The sequence below is a fragment of the Nilaparvata lugens genome, chromosome 4 (assembly GCF_014356525.2).
Source record: "Nilaparvata lugens isolate BPH chromosome 4, ASM1435652v1, whole genome shotgun sequence".
Taxonomy (NCBI): domain Eukaryota; kingdom Metazoa; phylum Arthropoda; class Insecta; order Hemiptera; family Delphacidae; genus Nilaparvata; species Nilaparvata lugens.
The window spans coordinates 58,542,320-58,561,282 of record NC_052507.1 but is presented as its reverse complement, the minus strand read 5'-3'; the positions used below and the strand labels follow the sequence as shown (position 1 = coordinate 58,561,282).

Here is an 18,963-nt window from a genome sequence, read left to right as displayed (position 1 = left end):
ACCCTTCCAAGAAAATTAGGCTGGCCCTTATCTTCACATAAGGATGAATACTTTATGTTGTAGGGAGTAAAAAAGTCTTGCACTGAAAAGGAGAGGCTTGTAATTGCAATGAAATAGTAAATGGGTTTCATGAAATGATAAGATACAAGAAATAAAATGTTTTTATTGGAATGTGTTTTCATGACTATTCATCAATTTTATAATATCATCGTTTTCGTCATTTGTGACTTAATATTGTGAGTTAATATTTTTTATTAAGCTTTAATTTTTTCTCATTCTAATATTATTAATATGATCAAACATATTAAACGAATGTTGAAGCCTATAATGTCGCTTTCTCCAGTTAATATTGTTTTCTCGTTATTGTATATAGTAGGTATATCTGATGTGTAAAACGTATATCGTAGTTTTCTCAATTCAATTTTTCATCCATACCTCCATTTTTTGTGCTATTTCAACTTTCGAGTAAACTTTAAATAATTTTTTTATGCAATTTCCTTCACGTGGGCCTACCATGCATTTCGATGATAACTCCCACAGAGGATTCGATTGAAAGGACTAGGCCTACATCAATTTTCTCAAAAATTATTCCATTTTGTATTGTGATATTGTGTCTAATTCCATGAAAAATTAATTCTCTTTTCATTATGATTACAATGAATCCGTCAAGAAACGTATGGTACATAACTATTCCATATTTGCCTATCATATACTTATTGGATATTTTTTTTTCATAAATCATAATAAAGGTAGATACCATAATAATGATCTTCGGAAAATATTTTCTTCAATAGAGGCTTGGCATTAGGTTAAAATAGGGCAGCCATAAAATTGATGAATATATATTTTATTATATATCACGATTTTTTATCAAAATTGGTACCTATATCTAGTTTTCAAACTACAAATTTTCACTCAATATTTTTCAAGATGTCAGACCTGCGATGTTTCTCAGACAAGATAGTCTTGTTAGATACTCCATTTACAAAACTTTCCAACTACTTCCCTGAGATCCGGTTTTTAAGATGCTCATTGAATCTAATAGACCATCAAATTCAAAACTATACGTGTAATGGTCCATTGAATTTTATAAGTGACCCAGAAACCGGGTCATCAACGTCTAAAATCCTCTCTCCCATGGGAAGCTTTCTAAAAAATTCAAAGCCCAATTGGAATATGATGGCTCCCTATTAAAAATTGTATTAAATTGAATCAATTATTGCTCCACGTAATTGGAAAAGCGATTCAATTCCCAATTCTCAAAAATAATAAATGAATCAATGTCATGTATGAATAAATATGAGGTATGCCTTATATTTAATATGTTAGTTTGATTTTTATTTGAGTTGGTATCAATTTCTCATTTTGCTAACCTTTGACTTATTCGTTTTGCTTATTTTATATGTTAGTTTGATTTTTATTTGAGTTGGTATCAATTTCTCATTTTGCTAACCTTTGACTTATTCGTTTTCAGTGTTCGACCTGCTAGACTCGTTGGGCGGCTACCTGCCTCCGTCTTCACAGGGCTTTGTCGACGTGAGCCTCCTGCTGGGCCGCCTGCTGCGGGTGAACGGTGCACCCATGTTCGACGTCTACGTGGACCGCGACCTGCAGAATGGCACACGACATGTCATCTTCGTCGACCTGCCGCGGCGCTTCGGCCATACCAGTCGACTGTTTCACCGTCCTTATGATGTGAGTCAACAACTCAATAGATAGGGCAAACGTAGAATCAATTAATATAGTTTATTAAATAGAATTATAATAGGCCTAACCTTTTTTTGTTGAAATTAATGGAACAATAGATTGAAAATACAAATTATAACTAGATTTTTGTGTATCCATACCGCAAGTTATAATTTGTATTTTTAATCTATTATTTTATTAATTTTAAAAAAGCATGGGTACTATAATTCCATTTCATAAATAAATATAAGTAGCCCTGAATTCATAGATTTCAAGAAAATCATTAGAGTGCCTATATCGAGATTTGTTATCAAAACATTATAATTGAATAAGGCTATATATTCGGTTTGTGAGCTAGAAATTTTGATTTTATTCGTCATATTGAACTTTTTGTTTTCAAGATCATCAAATCGGGGATAATAGTTTTGATAAGATGAATAAAAAAATCTGATATCTAATTGTCATCTGATGCAGTTTCATTATTTTATCGAATTGTATTAATCTGATTTGTGTAGCCTATTTTTCAAATTAACTTGCAATGACAATTTTGATAGCAATATTTAACATTTCAGAATTTATGTCAATATGATGTTGAGTGGTAGAGAGGACTCAAAAGTCCTAACTCCGCCTAATAAAGATTTTTTTCATTTCATTTTCATTTCAATATTTCCATATTGGGCCCTACATGCCATTCTAAGGAAAATCCTACAGACTGTGAAACGAATGTGATCTTTCCAATTGTATTTTTTACAATTAGCCTAATTTATTATTGGAAAAAGCTAATTTGCTGCACTTTCTAACAGTGTAACGCTATGTGTGTTGATTATTTTGAGAAATGATGAATATTATATGAGGGAATGTCCCGCCAAAATGTGGCGCCAATACCTTACGAATTTTTATTCATTTCAATTTCTCTATTCATTCAATTATTTCTAATGTAAATTGAATAGTCATTTCACCAAACTATTTTCATTTTATAGGTAGATGACTTACCGACATTCTCAAGCAGAGAGAAGCGATATACTGATGAGAGTCGAGCTTATATTTACTTGAAGGTGAGTAGCCACTTATTAATTACTATACTGACTTATCAACTCATCACCGAATAGTACTCATCACCAATCAATGCCAGTATTCCAATAAACTGTGATGTATTCTGCTTTCCCAATGAGATTCCATGAAGAAATTTATTCACATGAGAAATGCCAAATTTTCAATTTTGGACTACAATAATCCATATCTAACTTCTCTCTCAATCTATCAAAATTTTATAATAACATCTTATTATGATATGATGGACAAAATACTGATTGTTTATCAATATGAAAATGATTGCTCTTAAATTATATACAATTATATTATTCAAGTATACAATTGAATACAGCAGAAACATTTTGTTTCAATTTCAAATGCAAAAATATTTATGTCTCCAAAAGAAGTGATCGAGTAACTCCAGAAGTATTACTTTGTATATATTCTCATTGTAGTAATACCTGTATAAGTCATTGTAGAATTCTTTTATGTGATTCTAGGACAGCTCCGAAGAACGAAGATTGCTGACGATGGAAAGCCTAATCCAGAAATTCCTGCCAGCCACAATGGACAAAGATCAGAAAGTGAAAGAGTCCCACAGCACCCTGCTCTTCGCTTCCATGCTAAGTAAGGTATTATCCTTTGTTCTTCTTCTATTTCTGTCTCTTTCTCTTCCTCTTCTTCATTCTTGTTTGTTTCCTTTCTTTTATGCATTCATCTCTCTTGGTAACATCTTCTCTACTGAAAACTATTCTCTGTACTCCTTGGATTGTTGTCTCGGAAACTTTTTATTTACCGGTACAATACCTATAATATCAATTATTTTCGAACTTTAATAATTCTGTAGATAATTGAAACTCTACTTCTGATAGATCTAAATCTCATTCTTCAAATTTATTATCAGGCCTTAATTTTCTTACAAACTTGGACAGGAAATTGTCCAATAATTTATAAACTTCCAAGATGAATTTGATTATAATATGATATTTTGCTAATCAAAGCACTCAAATATCAGTGAGTCGTATTCAATTCAAGATACATATTGAAATTCAACGTTTTTCATAATTATAGGTCTACCGTTAACTATCTTATTCTATGAGATCATCATTAATTTATAACTCCTCCAAAACCTACGTTTCGAGTATTTATCCCATTATAAAACTTTTTATTTACTTTAAAACTTTTAAAACTTTAAGAAAGTCCGAAACTTGTTATTTCTGAAATAAAATATAATATCATAATTCAGGGTACCTACTAGTAGCTATACTTTGCAATTGGACTTTCAAGTAACTCCATCAAAATACTTGAAAGATTACTCTACTCTGATGTTGTCTGGAGAAAATTACCAATATTTATTATTTCAAACTGTTTCACCCTATTTCCTGTTAACACTCAACATGTATTGTGTTGCAGTTATATCCAAGAGCCAAAGAAATAGCGCATCGTTTACAGCATGACGATTCATATGAATATCTCAACCTGACGCAGTTGCAGAAAACTTATAGTTTTGTAAGTATATGGAAATTCTCCTATCATTCGTGTTGAATCAATATAATAATTTTAGTCTTGAGTACAGCCTACTGCTTCCAACCGTAAATGTATGATTTTACGAGAGGTAATATTTTTCAGAGGTAGTCTAAGATTCTGCAATGAATGTCATAGGCTACGTTAAAACTCGTTCTTTTCCATTGCAATGAGCACTAATTAGAAATCTTAAACGAATAGTGTTGAATCTTTTTTAACTGTATCTTTCCTCTATGCACTATATGGCTATCTATATTTTCTTTATTTAGCTTTAGCACTTCTGAATATCAAGTAAGCCAATTATCAAAAAGTTTTTAATTGAATGATAACGGTTTTGGAAGATAATGTCGACTGAAATATCTAATTACCTTTACATAGTTCATATTTCCACAAAATTTAGCCCAATGTTTATGAGAACTTCGTGATTGTGATAACTCATTTTGAGATTGACAAAATCTGTTCAACTATGCCAATAATAATTGTAATTGTGAGGCGAATCAAATATGAAACAATTTGTTCGATAAAACTCTAAAGTCGATTATTTGGGAAGATAGCAACAATAATGGAGAATTTTTAAACAAAATTTAGTGATTATCACAAAAAGATATGATTCAATTTTTTTCAAAAGTTAACATTTCTGTTTGTCAAGAATCATTTTTGTCACTCAGGTTCATTGAAAATGTCTCATTAATGAGGTTTAATAGTGATTATGACAAAGAGATTATCATGCGAATTTTTCTTTCGAAATTTCACATGATTGTATTTTGCCATCCAAGCTCATTGAAAAATCTTTATTCCTCAAAATTTTGGAGATATTCGTCAATATCCATAATAATTATTATTATTACCGTATTTTATAACTATCATTGTTACCACAAATAAAATCATTATTATTATTTTTATAGCATTGTCTATTAAAAACACTTCACTTATATGGGCTACTTCATTCAAATTAATAAAAACAATATAAAAGCTTGTAGTACCCTTTTATTAAAACATTTTAACATTGCCTATTATTATTTTTCTGCCTCAGGTACAGTGGAAGCCGCTATTCGAGCATGTTTTCTCTACAAGTATATCCTCGTCGGATACCATCTATGTGATGGCTCCAGTCTACATGCAACACCTCGGTCATCTGCTTTCTCACTTTCAGACAAGGTAACAGGTGCGAGCTTTTCCCCCTCAACACCTTCAATATTATTATTTCATATCACTTAATGATTTTTATTCAACTTGGTCAGACTGAATGAGATTGATAAATTCAAGCTATAGTTTTTAAAAATTCTTTGATATTCTAATATAAACATGCCAATTTTCAATTCTCATGAGAGTTATATTTGATTATGAATGGAAGGAGAATCTATTGAATTTTACAGGCCTATTTATTCAGTCAACTCATCACCAAACTGACTCTATTCGGAGTCTACAAGGCATAATATAGATCCCAAAAATGGAATTAATCTATAATATAATAGAAGAAAGAATTGGCTTCTGCACGTAGGTCTACGGGATAGGAAATTCACGAATGACGCATCATCACGTTTGAACTACTGGACATGAAATTTTGCATAATTCTTAATTTACCGAGGATGGAGGCCTATTTCAAATTCTTAAAGATTTCAGTAGGTCAAGTTTTCATTCTGTCAAGTTTCTAATTAAACCCTTGCTGAGCACGGGTAACCTGCTAGTGGTAAATAAAATAATTATCAATTTCTATCATCTCATCGTTCCAGCAGGAAATTGTTTGTATTTGTGCAAAAGACATCTATTTAAAAAATTCAGTGATAAATTAAGTGATTGATGTTTATTGTGATTAGGCTACTTCAATAATTCTAGTTCCATTTTAATGAATGTATTACTTAAATTCAATAAATTTATAAAATTACCTTCCAATAGGTGACTTGGTATTATATTATAATGTATATATTGGTATTTTTGTTGAAATTATTAAAGTGATAGTATTATTCATGAATAATGCTTCAGAATAATAATTATAAGCAACTACTGCTTTAGACAAGAGTTGCAAATTTGAGTCCACATTAAAATATTATCATAGAGAAACAATAGCATAAGTAGATATCCCATGGCATAGGGCGTTTATGTCGCAACTTTTACTGTTATCTCAAGCCGATAGCCCACGCAGTTCTTCCCCGTGAAGCTTTATGACGCTGGTAGTATCTCATATTGTGCCGTTTATAAACTCTTACCCGGTCAAAAAAGTGAAAATCAACAATAATCGACAGTAAACGACTTGGGATAACAGTAAAAGTTGCGACATAAACGCCCTATACGATGGGATATCTACTTACGCTATTGTTTCTCTATGATATTATGTACATGAAAAATGGAAAATCGAAGTACATTTCTAACATTATTTATTAATGAAAATAAATGTTCATATATGGTACTTTGATTTAAAAATGTCATGTATATCTAGGCCTACATCTAAGCATATTTTACAACGAATAATAGATACCGCTGATAAATAGTGAGTTGAGCGTTTTGTTACTTTGATCCCAAATTGATTAATATGGTATAAATGATTGATGATTGGGTACCGCTAATATTAATAGAGTTGAGCTTTTCAATGGATGCTGTGTTCCAGGGTGATGCACAACTCTCTGCTGCTGATCTACGCGACTGACATCCTGCATGAGTTGGTGAACTCGACGACCAGCAACCGGTCGCTGTTCTGTGTGCGCGTGGCTGCCTCCGTCTACAGCCACGCCGTCTCCGCCATGTATGTCACGCAGTACTCACCCAACTACATTCAGCAGCTGGGTGATCGGGTCAGTATATAGCCACATTCTTTCTGAACTTTTACCATTAGTTGACAGATTGTTGACAAACAAACTTTGACAGAGTTTGAAATGGAAAAGACGCCCCCCCCCTAATCATTTGGGGACAGGATCAGTGGCTGGACAAAAATGAATTGATCAGAAAAAAATGCAACCATTATATTCGCGTATCATGATAATGTGTTGTTGATCAAGCTTGTTTTTACCAAGCACGTGAAATATTTTATACAATTCTTGATGTAGAAAGTGTTTACTCACTGATTACCCTACTCGGAATACGACCGTTTCGCTATTTTGTACTGGCATTTTTAGATATGCTTCTTACCCAGGAACAATGCCCTAGCCCTATAGTATAGGAAGGGAGTTCGTAAACACTCTGTATATCTAGGAAAATGCTAAGATAATATAGCAAAATGGTCGTACTTCGAGGAAGCAATCAGTGAGTATAGGCCCAAATAGCCATACTTTCCACTTCATATAAGTTTCAAAAGTTGTACCGGTATATTTAATATATAGGCTACCATATTTTTTATTTATTTATCTATTCATTCGTGGACAGAATCACAAATCATATAAATATGATTAGGATGGAACAACAGGCTTGGCCCAAATCTATTCCATTCCCAAATTCTGATAAATTAATAAAATGTCCAAAAAATAGGTTATGTTCCCACTGTAAAACGTTGAAGTTCAATTTTCTTCCAAATATATATATATATATATATATATTATATATATATATATATATATATATAAATGTTTAGCTTATTTATATATATATATATATATATATATATATATATATATATATATATATATATATATATATAAGCTAAACATTTTGAATTTAGAGAAATTAAAACACCAAACTATATTTGAATATAACACTTAATTATCACTTCATATTGAATTAATCAAGTTATTTTATAAAAATTTGAACTCAAAAATACAACTTCTCTGCTGTTGATCTACGCTACTAACTTCAGAAATTTCAGCCAAACTAAAATTCAGCCTACGAAAGAGTAATAAATTTATCAAAAATAAATTTGATATAATTTAAATATGAAAATTACCAACAATGTAATGTTTAGAATGAATTATTAACAATGTATTTCTGCAGCACAGTTTCATGGATAAAAATATTAGTTAGCTTAGGCTGTTATTTTGGACTATGGATATAATAAAATATTTTCATAATGCATTTTGTACACTAAAAATGTTACTGATTAAAAGGTAAGGCGTATTTATGGAAGATTTTGAAGAAAGTGAGTTTCAAGATTAAAATCAAATTCGTGTTACTATCAATAATAATCATTGCATTCACGTTTCTTGTTGATGTGATAAAATAGTTCATGTGGACATGTGTAGTACAGTAAGACTATTTTTGGCTTATATTGTATATTATGAACGAAACTAATACTACTATTTTTCTCATCTATCAGGTAAGAGAAATGTTCAATAAGCTGAAAGGCACGTTGGAGAAGAGGCTGAGAAGCGTTTCGTGGATGGATGACGAGACAAGAGTGAAGGCACTGAAAAAGCTGGCTGCTCTCAAAGTAGAATTCGCCACCTGGCCTCAACTCTCCAATCAAACGTTTCTTGACAGTCTTCTACAGGATGTGAGTGAGTGGAAGAAATGAGACATTTCGTTTTTCAAATAATAATCAAGTTTTTACTGGAGTATTTATCAAAAAATATTATAAGAAACAGGAGAATAATTTTTGATAACATTTATCACTACACTGCTTTAGTACATACAGGCTAGTTGGTGTATCATTTATTTGCATATATTGACGGACGATAAAATTTTTCTTGAGATATTTTGTTACAAGAATCTGGAAAAAAATTATATTCTCAATAATTCCTTGATATTGAAATTCAGGATAATTTGGATTATTTTTAAATCCAACAAAAATCAGACTTCACTTATTGCTTCATATTTAGGCCTAGCCTATCCTAATTTTGATGAAAAAATATGATCCAGCTTCTTCAAGTGTATTTTTGAGAAACCAAAATTACATTTTATTGAACTGGAACTTTTATCTTCGATATAACTATTGATATGAAAAAACTAAAAAACGGGTGGGTGTGTCTTCGGCTTCTGGGAATTACATGCTTTAACTTTCCGGAAATCGCGCCCTACTCAATCACACGAGCAGTCGCATGTTGTAATTTTTACAACAACCTATTTTTTATGCGTTACCGTATGTCCTCTGTTTACTGTCAAAACATATTAATTAATTGTATAATTGATATTTACATCTCATTGGATTATTTTACGCCTATGAACATTTGCATGATTACCTTTTCTTGGCCCAATAAGGTACACCAAGCAAAGCCAACAATTCTGTATTATTGGTTCGTTAGCAGTCTGTTTCCCCATCATTATGGACTGTCTATCATATGCACTACTTATGCACTGTCGCGACTAAATGGCACCTAAAGACTGAACCATTGCTCGGTTGATACTGCAACTCAGTGGAGTGATGGGAAAAAAGTTTTGGAATGCATTGGTGACTCATTCACTAACACCACCCCATCCAATAGTTTTGTGCAGCAAAAAAACTGACATCATCTCGAATTAATTAGATAGATTTGCATACTCTTATCTTTTATGACAAATAAATAAATTGTTTACCTCACATTGTTTGTTGCTTTCAGGTTGACGTATCGCGTGAAGACTTTTTCGGAAATGTTATCAACAGATACAGGCAGATGCGAACGTACTCTGTTGATTTTCACAAAGAGCCTTCATCGGATAAAAAGTAAGGATGTTATCTGTATATCTCCTTGGAATAGATTTTTTCAACTTTTCTGTGTGACAATACGGATTTCTTATTGTTCATTACCAGACAAATGACGTATTGAAATTATTGAATGAAAAAGACTAAGAAATTGTCAAAAAACCACTGAGTTATTGATAATTGGAAAGACCGGTAATTATCAATAACTCAGTGGTTTTTTGACAATTTCTTAGTCTTTTTTATTCAATATGAATAATTACCACAATATCAACTTCTCAACTACACAAAAAGTGAACAAAATATATTGAAATTATGTTGATACAATATAGGTCTATAGTGTATGTTATTATATTTCTGAAGAATGCGAGAATTTCAAAGGAATCAGCATTTCAAACTACATTTGTTTATTTAAATTGAGTCATACATAATTTTACCAATATTGATCATTCATAATTTTTTTCCAGGTGGGCATTCCCATTCATCGTCAATGCGTTCTATGAAGTGACACTAAATACAATAGGTAAGAAAAACAATCTTTTTAATTGGGTACGGTATGGCATCTCAAATCTCATGAGCCTCAAGGTTTATCCACCACACTAGACACTATTCCATCTTATCCACTTTCTCAAATCCTATATTTATTGTGCTGAGAGTTTTCAATCAATTAGATTTCTAAGTTATCGTTTTGCAGACAACCTACTAATAGTAAAATGTTCAATATTCTACCTTTCAATTAGGCCTTTATGATCCCAATGACAATTTTCACTATACCTATCGTCATTATTATTATTATTGATTGAATGCTAAAGAATTTAGGAATTCCTTAGCTCTACTCCCGAAACTTTGTTCCAATAATCTTACTGTACTGTACCTATACTAGCCTACGGCACTCAATTTCAATGACTAAAAATTTACAATAATTTTTAAATCCTGTTCATAACCAGAGATTAAGAACGGGATAATTTGTAGGCCCATATAGTACCTCTATGTTCTATAGTGAGGTCCACGTTATAATGACAGTGTTTGATTAGCAATGGTATTGCTATCCTTGTATATCATTCAACAAAGCGGATAGCGCTATCTCTTTCTCGCTTTGCTCTGTTGCCAGATCGTCTTTTAACAATGTGAAATTAATAATTGATCAGCAAAATATTTCATCTTCATTATGGAAAATCATTATGAAATTATTGAAGAATATAATTTCTTGCTTAATAGAATATAATTGATTATTTTAAACGAGAATAAACCGTTAATATTACATCATTAAACATGCATCAAAAACAGAGAATCGGCAACGTTTTCTCCTATCTTTCCTCATTGCCATTATAACGTGGACCTCACTATAGCCCCTACCGTGTATGTAATACTATCTTCAATAGGCTAATACGGTACTCAATTTTAATGACTATAAATTACAAGTTTCTCAAATACTGTGTACACCAGTAACTATTAAATTAAAACGGGATAAACTAGTACATCTGTTTCCCCTATAGTGAGGTCCACGTTATAATGGCAGTGTAGGAAGATGGGAGAAAAGGGTTGCCAGATCTCAGCCTTGCCACCCAAACACCTGATACTGGTACATATCTGATGAATTTAACTGTTTATTATTGTTAAAAATAGTTAATCATATTTTATTTGTCAAGAAAATATATTTTTCCTACAGTTACCTTGAAAAGTGGCCATTCCTGCACTGATTACAGAACGCAAAGAACCACTTTTCCGCTCTAGTGCGGGAAAAAAATTTTCTGCACTCCAGATTTGCAACATGGCAACGCAAAATAGTTAGTAGGTTATATGGTGCACCAGTGCAGCAAAATCAAAATGAAGTTGGTAACAGTGGTATAGTGAGAGGTGCACACGTTATAATAATATTAAGGACAACGAGGACAGCGACATGAGTGACAGCCGCCCCTTCATTCATTTACTACTACATTATTCAATTTTGAATAAATTAAGGTTTTTATTAATAATAAAATTACACAGAAAAACATTTGATGGATTTCAGGGAATTTTACCCATAATTACCCACTTTTCATATTCAATGATAACTGTAGGGAAAATTTAATGTGAAATTCGTGCGGAAAGTTCCTCTGCTGCACTCAAGAAACTCAGTAAACGTTTCTTTCGGTGCAGCAAACTGTCACTTTGCGCACTAGTTGTACAAATAACTAATTTAAAGATGTAATAATAAATTTTCATGATTGAGATTAAATATTTTGTCAATTAGTTGAATTTCTACATTGTTGATAAACGATGTGCCAACATAGCATCGCAATACGTGAAAGAGATAGCGCTATCTGCTTTGTTGAACGATAGACAAGGATAGCAACACCATTGCAAATCACACGCTGCCATAATAACGTGGACCTCACTATATGGTATAGAATAGCATAATATATTTATTTATTTATTCATTTATTCGTTGATATAATTACAAATCATATGAATATGATCGGGATAGAACAACAGGCATAGCCCAAAACTATTCAGTTCCCAAATTTTGATAAATAATGAAATGTCCGAAAAAATAGGTTATGTTCTTACTGAGGAAATTTAAAGTTCAAAGTTCTGTTCAAGGATATATATTAGCTATATATGAATGTTTGTGCTCGAAACCGGTACTTTTGTGTTGCAGTGATTCCACTCTCGCTGCTGACGCAGCCCTACTTCCGCAGCGACATGCCTCACTATATCCAGTACAGCACAGTGGGGCTGATAGTGAGCCACGAGATAGTGCACGCATTCGACGCACTAGGTGCAAGGTGGGGCGAGGGGGGCGAGCACCATGAGTGGATGTCGGCCAGCAGTCGGCTGCGACTCGAAGCCCGACTGCAGTGCATCGCCAACCAGTATGCGGCCAGCTTCAGGCGCCAGGTCGCTTTCAGGGGTGTGCCTATCGAGATTCAGGTGATCGCCATTCCCATCAAATAGCTTCTATTCATTGATAAAATAATATTGTCATTGCACGCATTTACAATAATATTGAAAAAATAAAACTTGTAATTAAATTACAAGTAACTCACCCTTTTTATTTCCATTGTTTCACAGATAATATGAAAAGGATACCTGTGATTATATTTTTTATTTACTCATTTTTATATGAAAATTTTTTATGATATTTTTATATGTACCGTACCGCATGATAGAATTTTCAAGTAGCCCTATATGGAAATAAATGAGAGATACTAATAATCATATTTTTTATTGTGTCTTGAAAAATATAGAAAGAGTACCCACCAGTAATTCTATGTAGCCTAATACAAAACGTTCAAGTATCCCTAAGCCTACTGAAATACATGAGAGATGTTAATAATCTTTTTCCATTGTCTCAAAGAATATAGAAAGGGTGCGAGTTATTCTATGTAATAAAACTTTCAAGTTGTTCTAGGCCTCTTGAAATGAATGAGAGATACTGATAATTATAATTTTTTATTGTGTCTCAAACTTTCAAGAAGCCTTAGGCCGATTGGAAAAATGAAAGAAATAATTATAATTGGAATTCTCATTTTTTATTGTGTCTTAAAGGTCATAGAAAGGATACCAGTAATTATATGTGGTAAAACTTCCTTTAGGTTCCAAGTAGCCCTAGGTATATTGGAATGAATTATGAATATTGATAACTCCCTAACTACAACAACTGTATTTTTCTCAATTCAACTGTTAAGTTTGAACGCGTTTCTTTTGACACTACTGAGTCCCATCTTCAGCAAGCAGTCAGGCAGGGAGTACAAAAAAAGTTGAAAAAGTACTACTAAGTTTGAACGCGTTTCTCAGGGCACTAGGCCCCATCTTTAGCAGGTAGAGGGTACAAAAAGGAAGTTGAAAAAGTACTTTCAAGTTTAATTGCTGCATTTCAGGGCTTGAGGCCTCATCTTCAGCAAGCAGGGAGGACAGAAAGCAACTAGGAAAAGTACTGTTGATGTAGTGATGTCCACGTTATAATGTCAGTTCTTGATCAACATTGGTATTGCTATCCTTGTTCATTCATCATTCGACAAAGCAGATAGCGCTATCCTTTTCTTGCTCCGAAATTTTGCATGATCGTTTTCAACAATGTGGAAATATCATTTATCAACAAAATTTGTAATCTAAATTATTGAAATTTATTATGAAATCATTGAAGAATATTTTCTCTTGGCAAAATAAAAATGATATAATTCATTATTTTTAACAAGAATAAAGAGTTAATATTACATAAAATATACTAGGTATGAGCTATCTTCTATAGACGTCAGTGGCAAGGCAGAGAATCAGCAGCGATATTCTACTATCTTCCTCAACTGCATATTTTATAACGTGGACCTCACTAAAGAGTGAAAATGATGATGTATGATATTATTTATAATCCAACAGTTCATGTTATGATGAAAAGGTTGGAAGGAATTGATCAATGAAATAGGCTATCTCATGTATAATACAAAAAATTGTATATATTCTAGGTTCACATCAATATTTTAGTTTTAATGGAATAACTATGATAGGCCTATTTTAGTAATTATTTGATCTTTTATTTTCTGTTGTTTCGCAGTTTGATTGGAATATCACCAGGAACGAGAACATGGCAGACATAAGTGGCTTGCAGATGGCATACGAGACATGGCTTCGGTTGCAAGACAAGCACAGGGACCCCAGTTTGTCCACTTTGAATTTAAAACCGACTCAACTATTCTTCCTACATGCTGCTCAGGTCAGAATCAATATTAAAAATATCAGTAATACTCTTAACCATGACTCATAATAATGAGACATGGAAAATAATATGCAGAAAACACTTCACTCATATGGGCTACTTTTGTACAAATTTATAAAAACAATATGAAAGCTTGTAGTACCCTTGATTATACAAAAACTTTAAAATATTACAACGACTAGTTTTGACCATAACTTGAAAATGACTTGAGTTATGGTCGAATCTAGTCGTTGTGATATTTTAAAGTTTTTAATAATAAAGTGTACCTACTACAAGTTTTTATATTGTTCTTATTAAAATAATATGATCATTATTTGAAAAATAGTTTAAATATTACAAAGCATGTATCAACCAATTTTTACGATTTATGAACACGTAGGCTACATTTATCTGGCTATAGACGAATCTGGATTTTTGATGGTAGCCTACAGATTTTCTTCTTCTGAATTTATCGACGCTCTACTGATAGATTATCTAAAAGAAGTCTATTCCAAACAAACTTTTGAGTGAATACTTGAACCCTATTATCCCCATAATATCAATTTACTCGCAGCATAATTATAAGAATAGAGTTCCAATGAATTTATGTTTTTTTCAAATCTATATTTATATTCATTAAAAACTCACACGAAACAAGAATTAGATAGCAGTGGAAGATATTGTAAAATGCTGTGATATTGGATGATGAGAGTGGAAGGGTTATTTGCTCTTTACTACTGGTTTGAAACTTTCAAAATCATTTTTCAAATACATTTATACTCGTATATCTCTATTCATTTTTATAATATATCTATTCATACCGTACATCATGTATATATTTTTTCCTATTTCCAGGTGTATTGCATAGATATATCGCCAGAAGACTACATTGTACTGGTCGAGAAGGATTTCCATACGCCAGCACCAGAAAGGTAGAATCTCATTTTGAAAAAGTACCTAATGATGTTCTTTTAAAAGGTTTTGTAGCAAACTATACAGGACCGAATTCTCTTGAGGAATTCATCAATGTGGAATGGATTATGAAAATTATACGAGGGTATCAGGCTTTTATATTGAGATTTTAAGTAAGATTCGAATTCAGAAAAAGATGGATCATCAACGGATGATATGTAATTAAAATTGATTTACATTATGAGTGACAATTATTGAGCGCTTTAAGACTCAAATGGAGGAAAATGTAATATGATTAATAATACAAATTGGTTGTATTATGAATTAGGAACTGTTCATCAAGAAAATGTTATTGTAAATAATGATGTTTCTCATTGTACAGGGTCAACGGAATCATGATGAACTCTCAAGGATTTTCGAATGCCTTCAAGTGTTTGATCGGAACGAAAATGAATCCAGCTAAAAAGTGTTCAACCTATTGAATGAAGTACGGTAATAGTCCAAATGACAATATTCCAATAATAATTGATTGTCAGTCAGTGATTGTAACACCATTAGTTATACAGGCGATGATCATTTTATAAATAGTATATAATTTGTATATCTGTGATATTTCATTGTAAGCAATAATATTTAGAATAATATACCTCTGTTATTGCTGAGGAGTCTACCTTGGTGCTTTGAATTGAACATTTTTTAATGATGATTGGAAATCCATGAGAAAATATTTATTTTATAGTAATTATTGATTTCTCTTGGGTGTGAGAATTTTTATAGATAATCCGATTTTATAAAAGAACAATAAACATTCCAGTTACAATACTGTTGAATCAATCCTGAAACAGTTATATTCATGTAATTTGAAACCAGTCCACGACTCAATAATAATTTAAACTTGGAGAAAAGATAGCTTTGGTATTTTTCAAAAAATGACTTTGGAGTTGACAGGTCCATATTCAGCACGTCCGCCTATTATTCACATGCTGCCAACATATATAAATTATTTAAATAAATGCTGGTATCAAAGAATTTAGTGATTGAGTAGTTTTATGATGTTCTTAAGAATAACATTTTTCTAACATTAATCAAGATCAATAAAACAATGTGTGAAAGTATTCTCATCAACTCTAAACACTGAACTATTTTTTTTAAATAGGCTACCTATATTAATTATCAATTATAAAGAAATATATAAACTTATGAATAAGATTCTACCCATTCAAGTTGATTTGATAAGATTGAACACCAAAGAATCAGATTTTGAAATGATTTAATTTTATATTGACGACATTGCGATTTTATGAGAAGTTTTAGGCGATTCTACCCAATCTTAGCTGAAGCAGTCGATTTTTATTCAAGTGATGTATGTTAAAAAAGTTGACTAGATATTTATATTATATCAATGAACGTACTCATAAACGTATGCACCGTATGGTTGAGTGATTTTAGTCATAATTTCATTTGTGTCTGAAAACAACTCGTCTACATGCAATCTATTGTAAATCAGAATTTGAAAATGTATTCGCCACAGTAGATAGAGAATGAATTTGGTACATCATTCTACAGAAAATGTATTTGCCACAGTAGATAAATAATGGATTTGGTTCATCAGTTTGAAAATCCTATCCTTTGAATTGTAGCCTTCCAAGTTGTGTATCTTTGTCTGGTTCCAACTCAAAACAATGAAAATTCAATGAATTATTTCCGTTGAAAGAAGTTTTAGAATTTTAGGTATCTTTACTTGAAAGTTGCAATACATGATGATAGATAGAATTATTTAGAAGTCTGAAGAATAATATTATGATTTTGTCATGCTGAAACCGAGCTTATTAATGAATATATTGCTCAATGAAAATTGAAAATTGCACGTTTCAACATTAAAATGTACCTACTAATTATGTAGGTACATAATTAGATTATTCATTTAATTATTTTCCGAAATAGGAATCACTGGTGTGGTGAAGTATTAACCCCTGTATAGTAGCCCAACTATGCGGTACTCTATAGACACCGGTATGTCATCAAATCAATGACTTATGTAGATACGCCAATCAATGTATTGTTGAAAATGTTACGGTACCTTTGAAGTAATTTAGAAAAGTAAAATATTATATGGCTAGTGGTGAGTATCTATCTGTATAATTTTTAACTGAATTAAAATAAAAATGGATATGAGTAGCATGATATTAAATTTACGTTTCATACAATATTGTTATAATTATTTGAAATATAATTACACAATAGAAACAAAACATTTCCAAAGTCTATCTTATTTACCCTAGATTGTTTTTTTTTTTTTTTTTGTAGTAGAGACCTGTTAGGAGAATGCATTTATTGAATACACTCAACTGTGCAAAAATTAACTAGGAATATTATTATTGTTGCCTTTATTTTATCATATTTTAGATACGGTATTTCAAGATAGGCTATTAATATATGGCAGTTGTCGACAGTATAACATATTTAAAACATGTAGTTAAATGAGATACCTGTACAATATAACTTTAAAAAACTTTACTAAAAGATTTTCATGCTGTTTTGTATCAGAAATTGAGTTACTTATCAGAAACATTATTTTGTACCAGTATGAAATCTTGTAGTTTTGCTGATGGTTTTTAGTCAATCTATCTGTGTTTTTCTCATTTGTAGGTATTCATAATGTAGGGTTTTTATTGTAATTAAGCAGTAGTTACCAAAAACTGTACTTCCAGTCAATTTGTTGTATCCATTAATATATTTATACACGTTTTTGAAAATGCCATCCTATTATCGGTTTTAAAATGTGCAATAAATTGAATTGCATTTCATGATTAATTCAATTATTGAAAAGAGATCCTTTCTCCGATTCAGGCATTTACCTTAGAAAATTGATGATTTTAGAGCTTTTTCCACTATTACTATTGTCACTCATCCAAACCTCTTGATGCAGATAGTAAGCATAATGATTGGATTATAAGCAAAATTATTGTAATTTACCACCTATTACCTAACAACGTAAGTGCCAAGTGAAGAAATCAAAGAAATAATGTAATAGATTGTTATTCAGCAAAGAAACAGCAATAATTTTTTACTGCCTGTAATAAGATTATGAATCATTGTTTGTAATGATAATTATTGTAATAATGTTGAAAGCTAATTGATTACATGAAAAGATTTGAAACATTAACCTTCTCTATTCATTTACCTAAATGGACCTTCTGAATTATCTAGCAGCCACTATATTATTGCATTTGTTGAAGTAAGCATAGGATTCAGATAATTCCAATACCGTGTACCGTGAAGATGAGGTAAGATAATAGAGTATAATCATTATCATTGGATAGGCCTATGCATAAAAATGGAATCATGAGAAAATAACCTAGAAAGTACTATTGATGAAATTTTGAAATGATTTTTCTGAATTTGTCGGATTCTTGACGTTATTATTGTAAGGTAAAGTCGATCTTTTTGGTACCGAGACAAGTTGATTATCGATTCATCGACTGTCGTGGATTTGGCCGTTTAATTTAAATGAACGCATTTTCGGAATGTTTACTCAGAAATCTCAAATTCAAGTCCCAATTTTTCAGGTTACTATTTCTATTGAACTTTTGCC

The 18,963-nt window shown here is 31.6% G+C and overlaps 1 protein-coding gene across 3 annotated transcripts in view; it reads left to right on the top strand.

Annotated features, from left to right (window-relative positions):
- LOC111055029 (endothelin-converting enzyme homolog) overlaps positions 1–18,534 on the top strand; it is a 124,498-nt gene extending 105,964 nt beyond the window's left edge. For 2 of the 3 annotated variants that reach the window (XM_039425983.1, XM_039425981.1), the window contains exons 6-18: positions 1,475–1,695; positions 2,667–2,741; positions 3,219–3,350; positions 4,132–4,227; positions 5,276–5,400; positions 6,848–7,031; positions 8,483–8,659; positions 9,702–9,805; positions 10,249–10,304; positions 12,423–12,694; positions 14,316–14,474; positions 15,312–15,388; positions 15,751–18,534. In XM_039425983.1, the coding sequence (XP_039281917.1) occupies positions 1,475–1,695; positions 2,667–2,741; positions 3,219–3,350; positions 4,132–4,227; positions 5,276–5,400; positions 6,848–7,031; positions 8,483–8,659; positions 9,702–9,805; positions 10,249–10,304; positions 12,423–12,694; positions 14,316–14,474; positions 15,312–15,388; positions 15,751–15,850 (1,778 nt within the window). In that variant the 3' untranslated portion in view covers positions 15,851–18,534. The remainder of the gene's footprint in view (positions 1–1,474; positions 1,696–2,666; positions 2,742–3,218; positions 3,351–4,131; positions 4,228–5,275; positions 5,401–6,847; positions 7,032–8,482; positions 8,660–9,701; positions 9,806–10,248; positions 10,305–12,422; positions 12,695–14,315; positions 14,475–15,311; positions 15,389–15,750) is intronic. The other variant, XM_039425980.1, reaches the window with a different exon arrangement.
- The last annotated feature ends 429 nt before the right edge of the window (positions 18,535–18,963 follow it).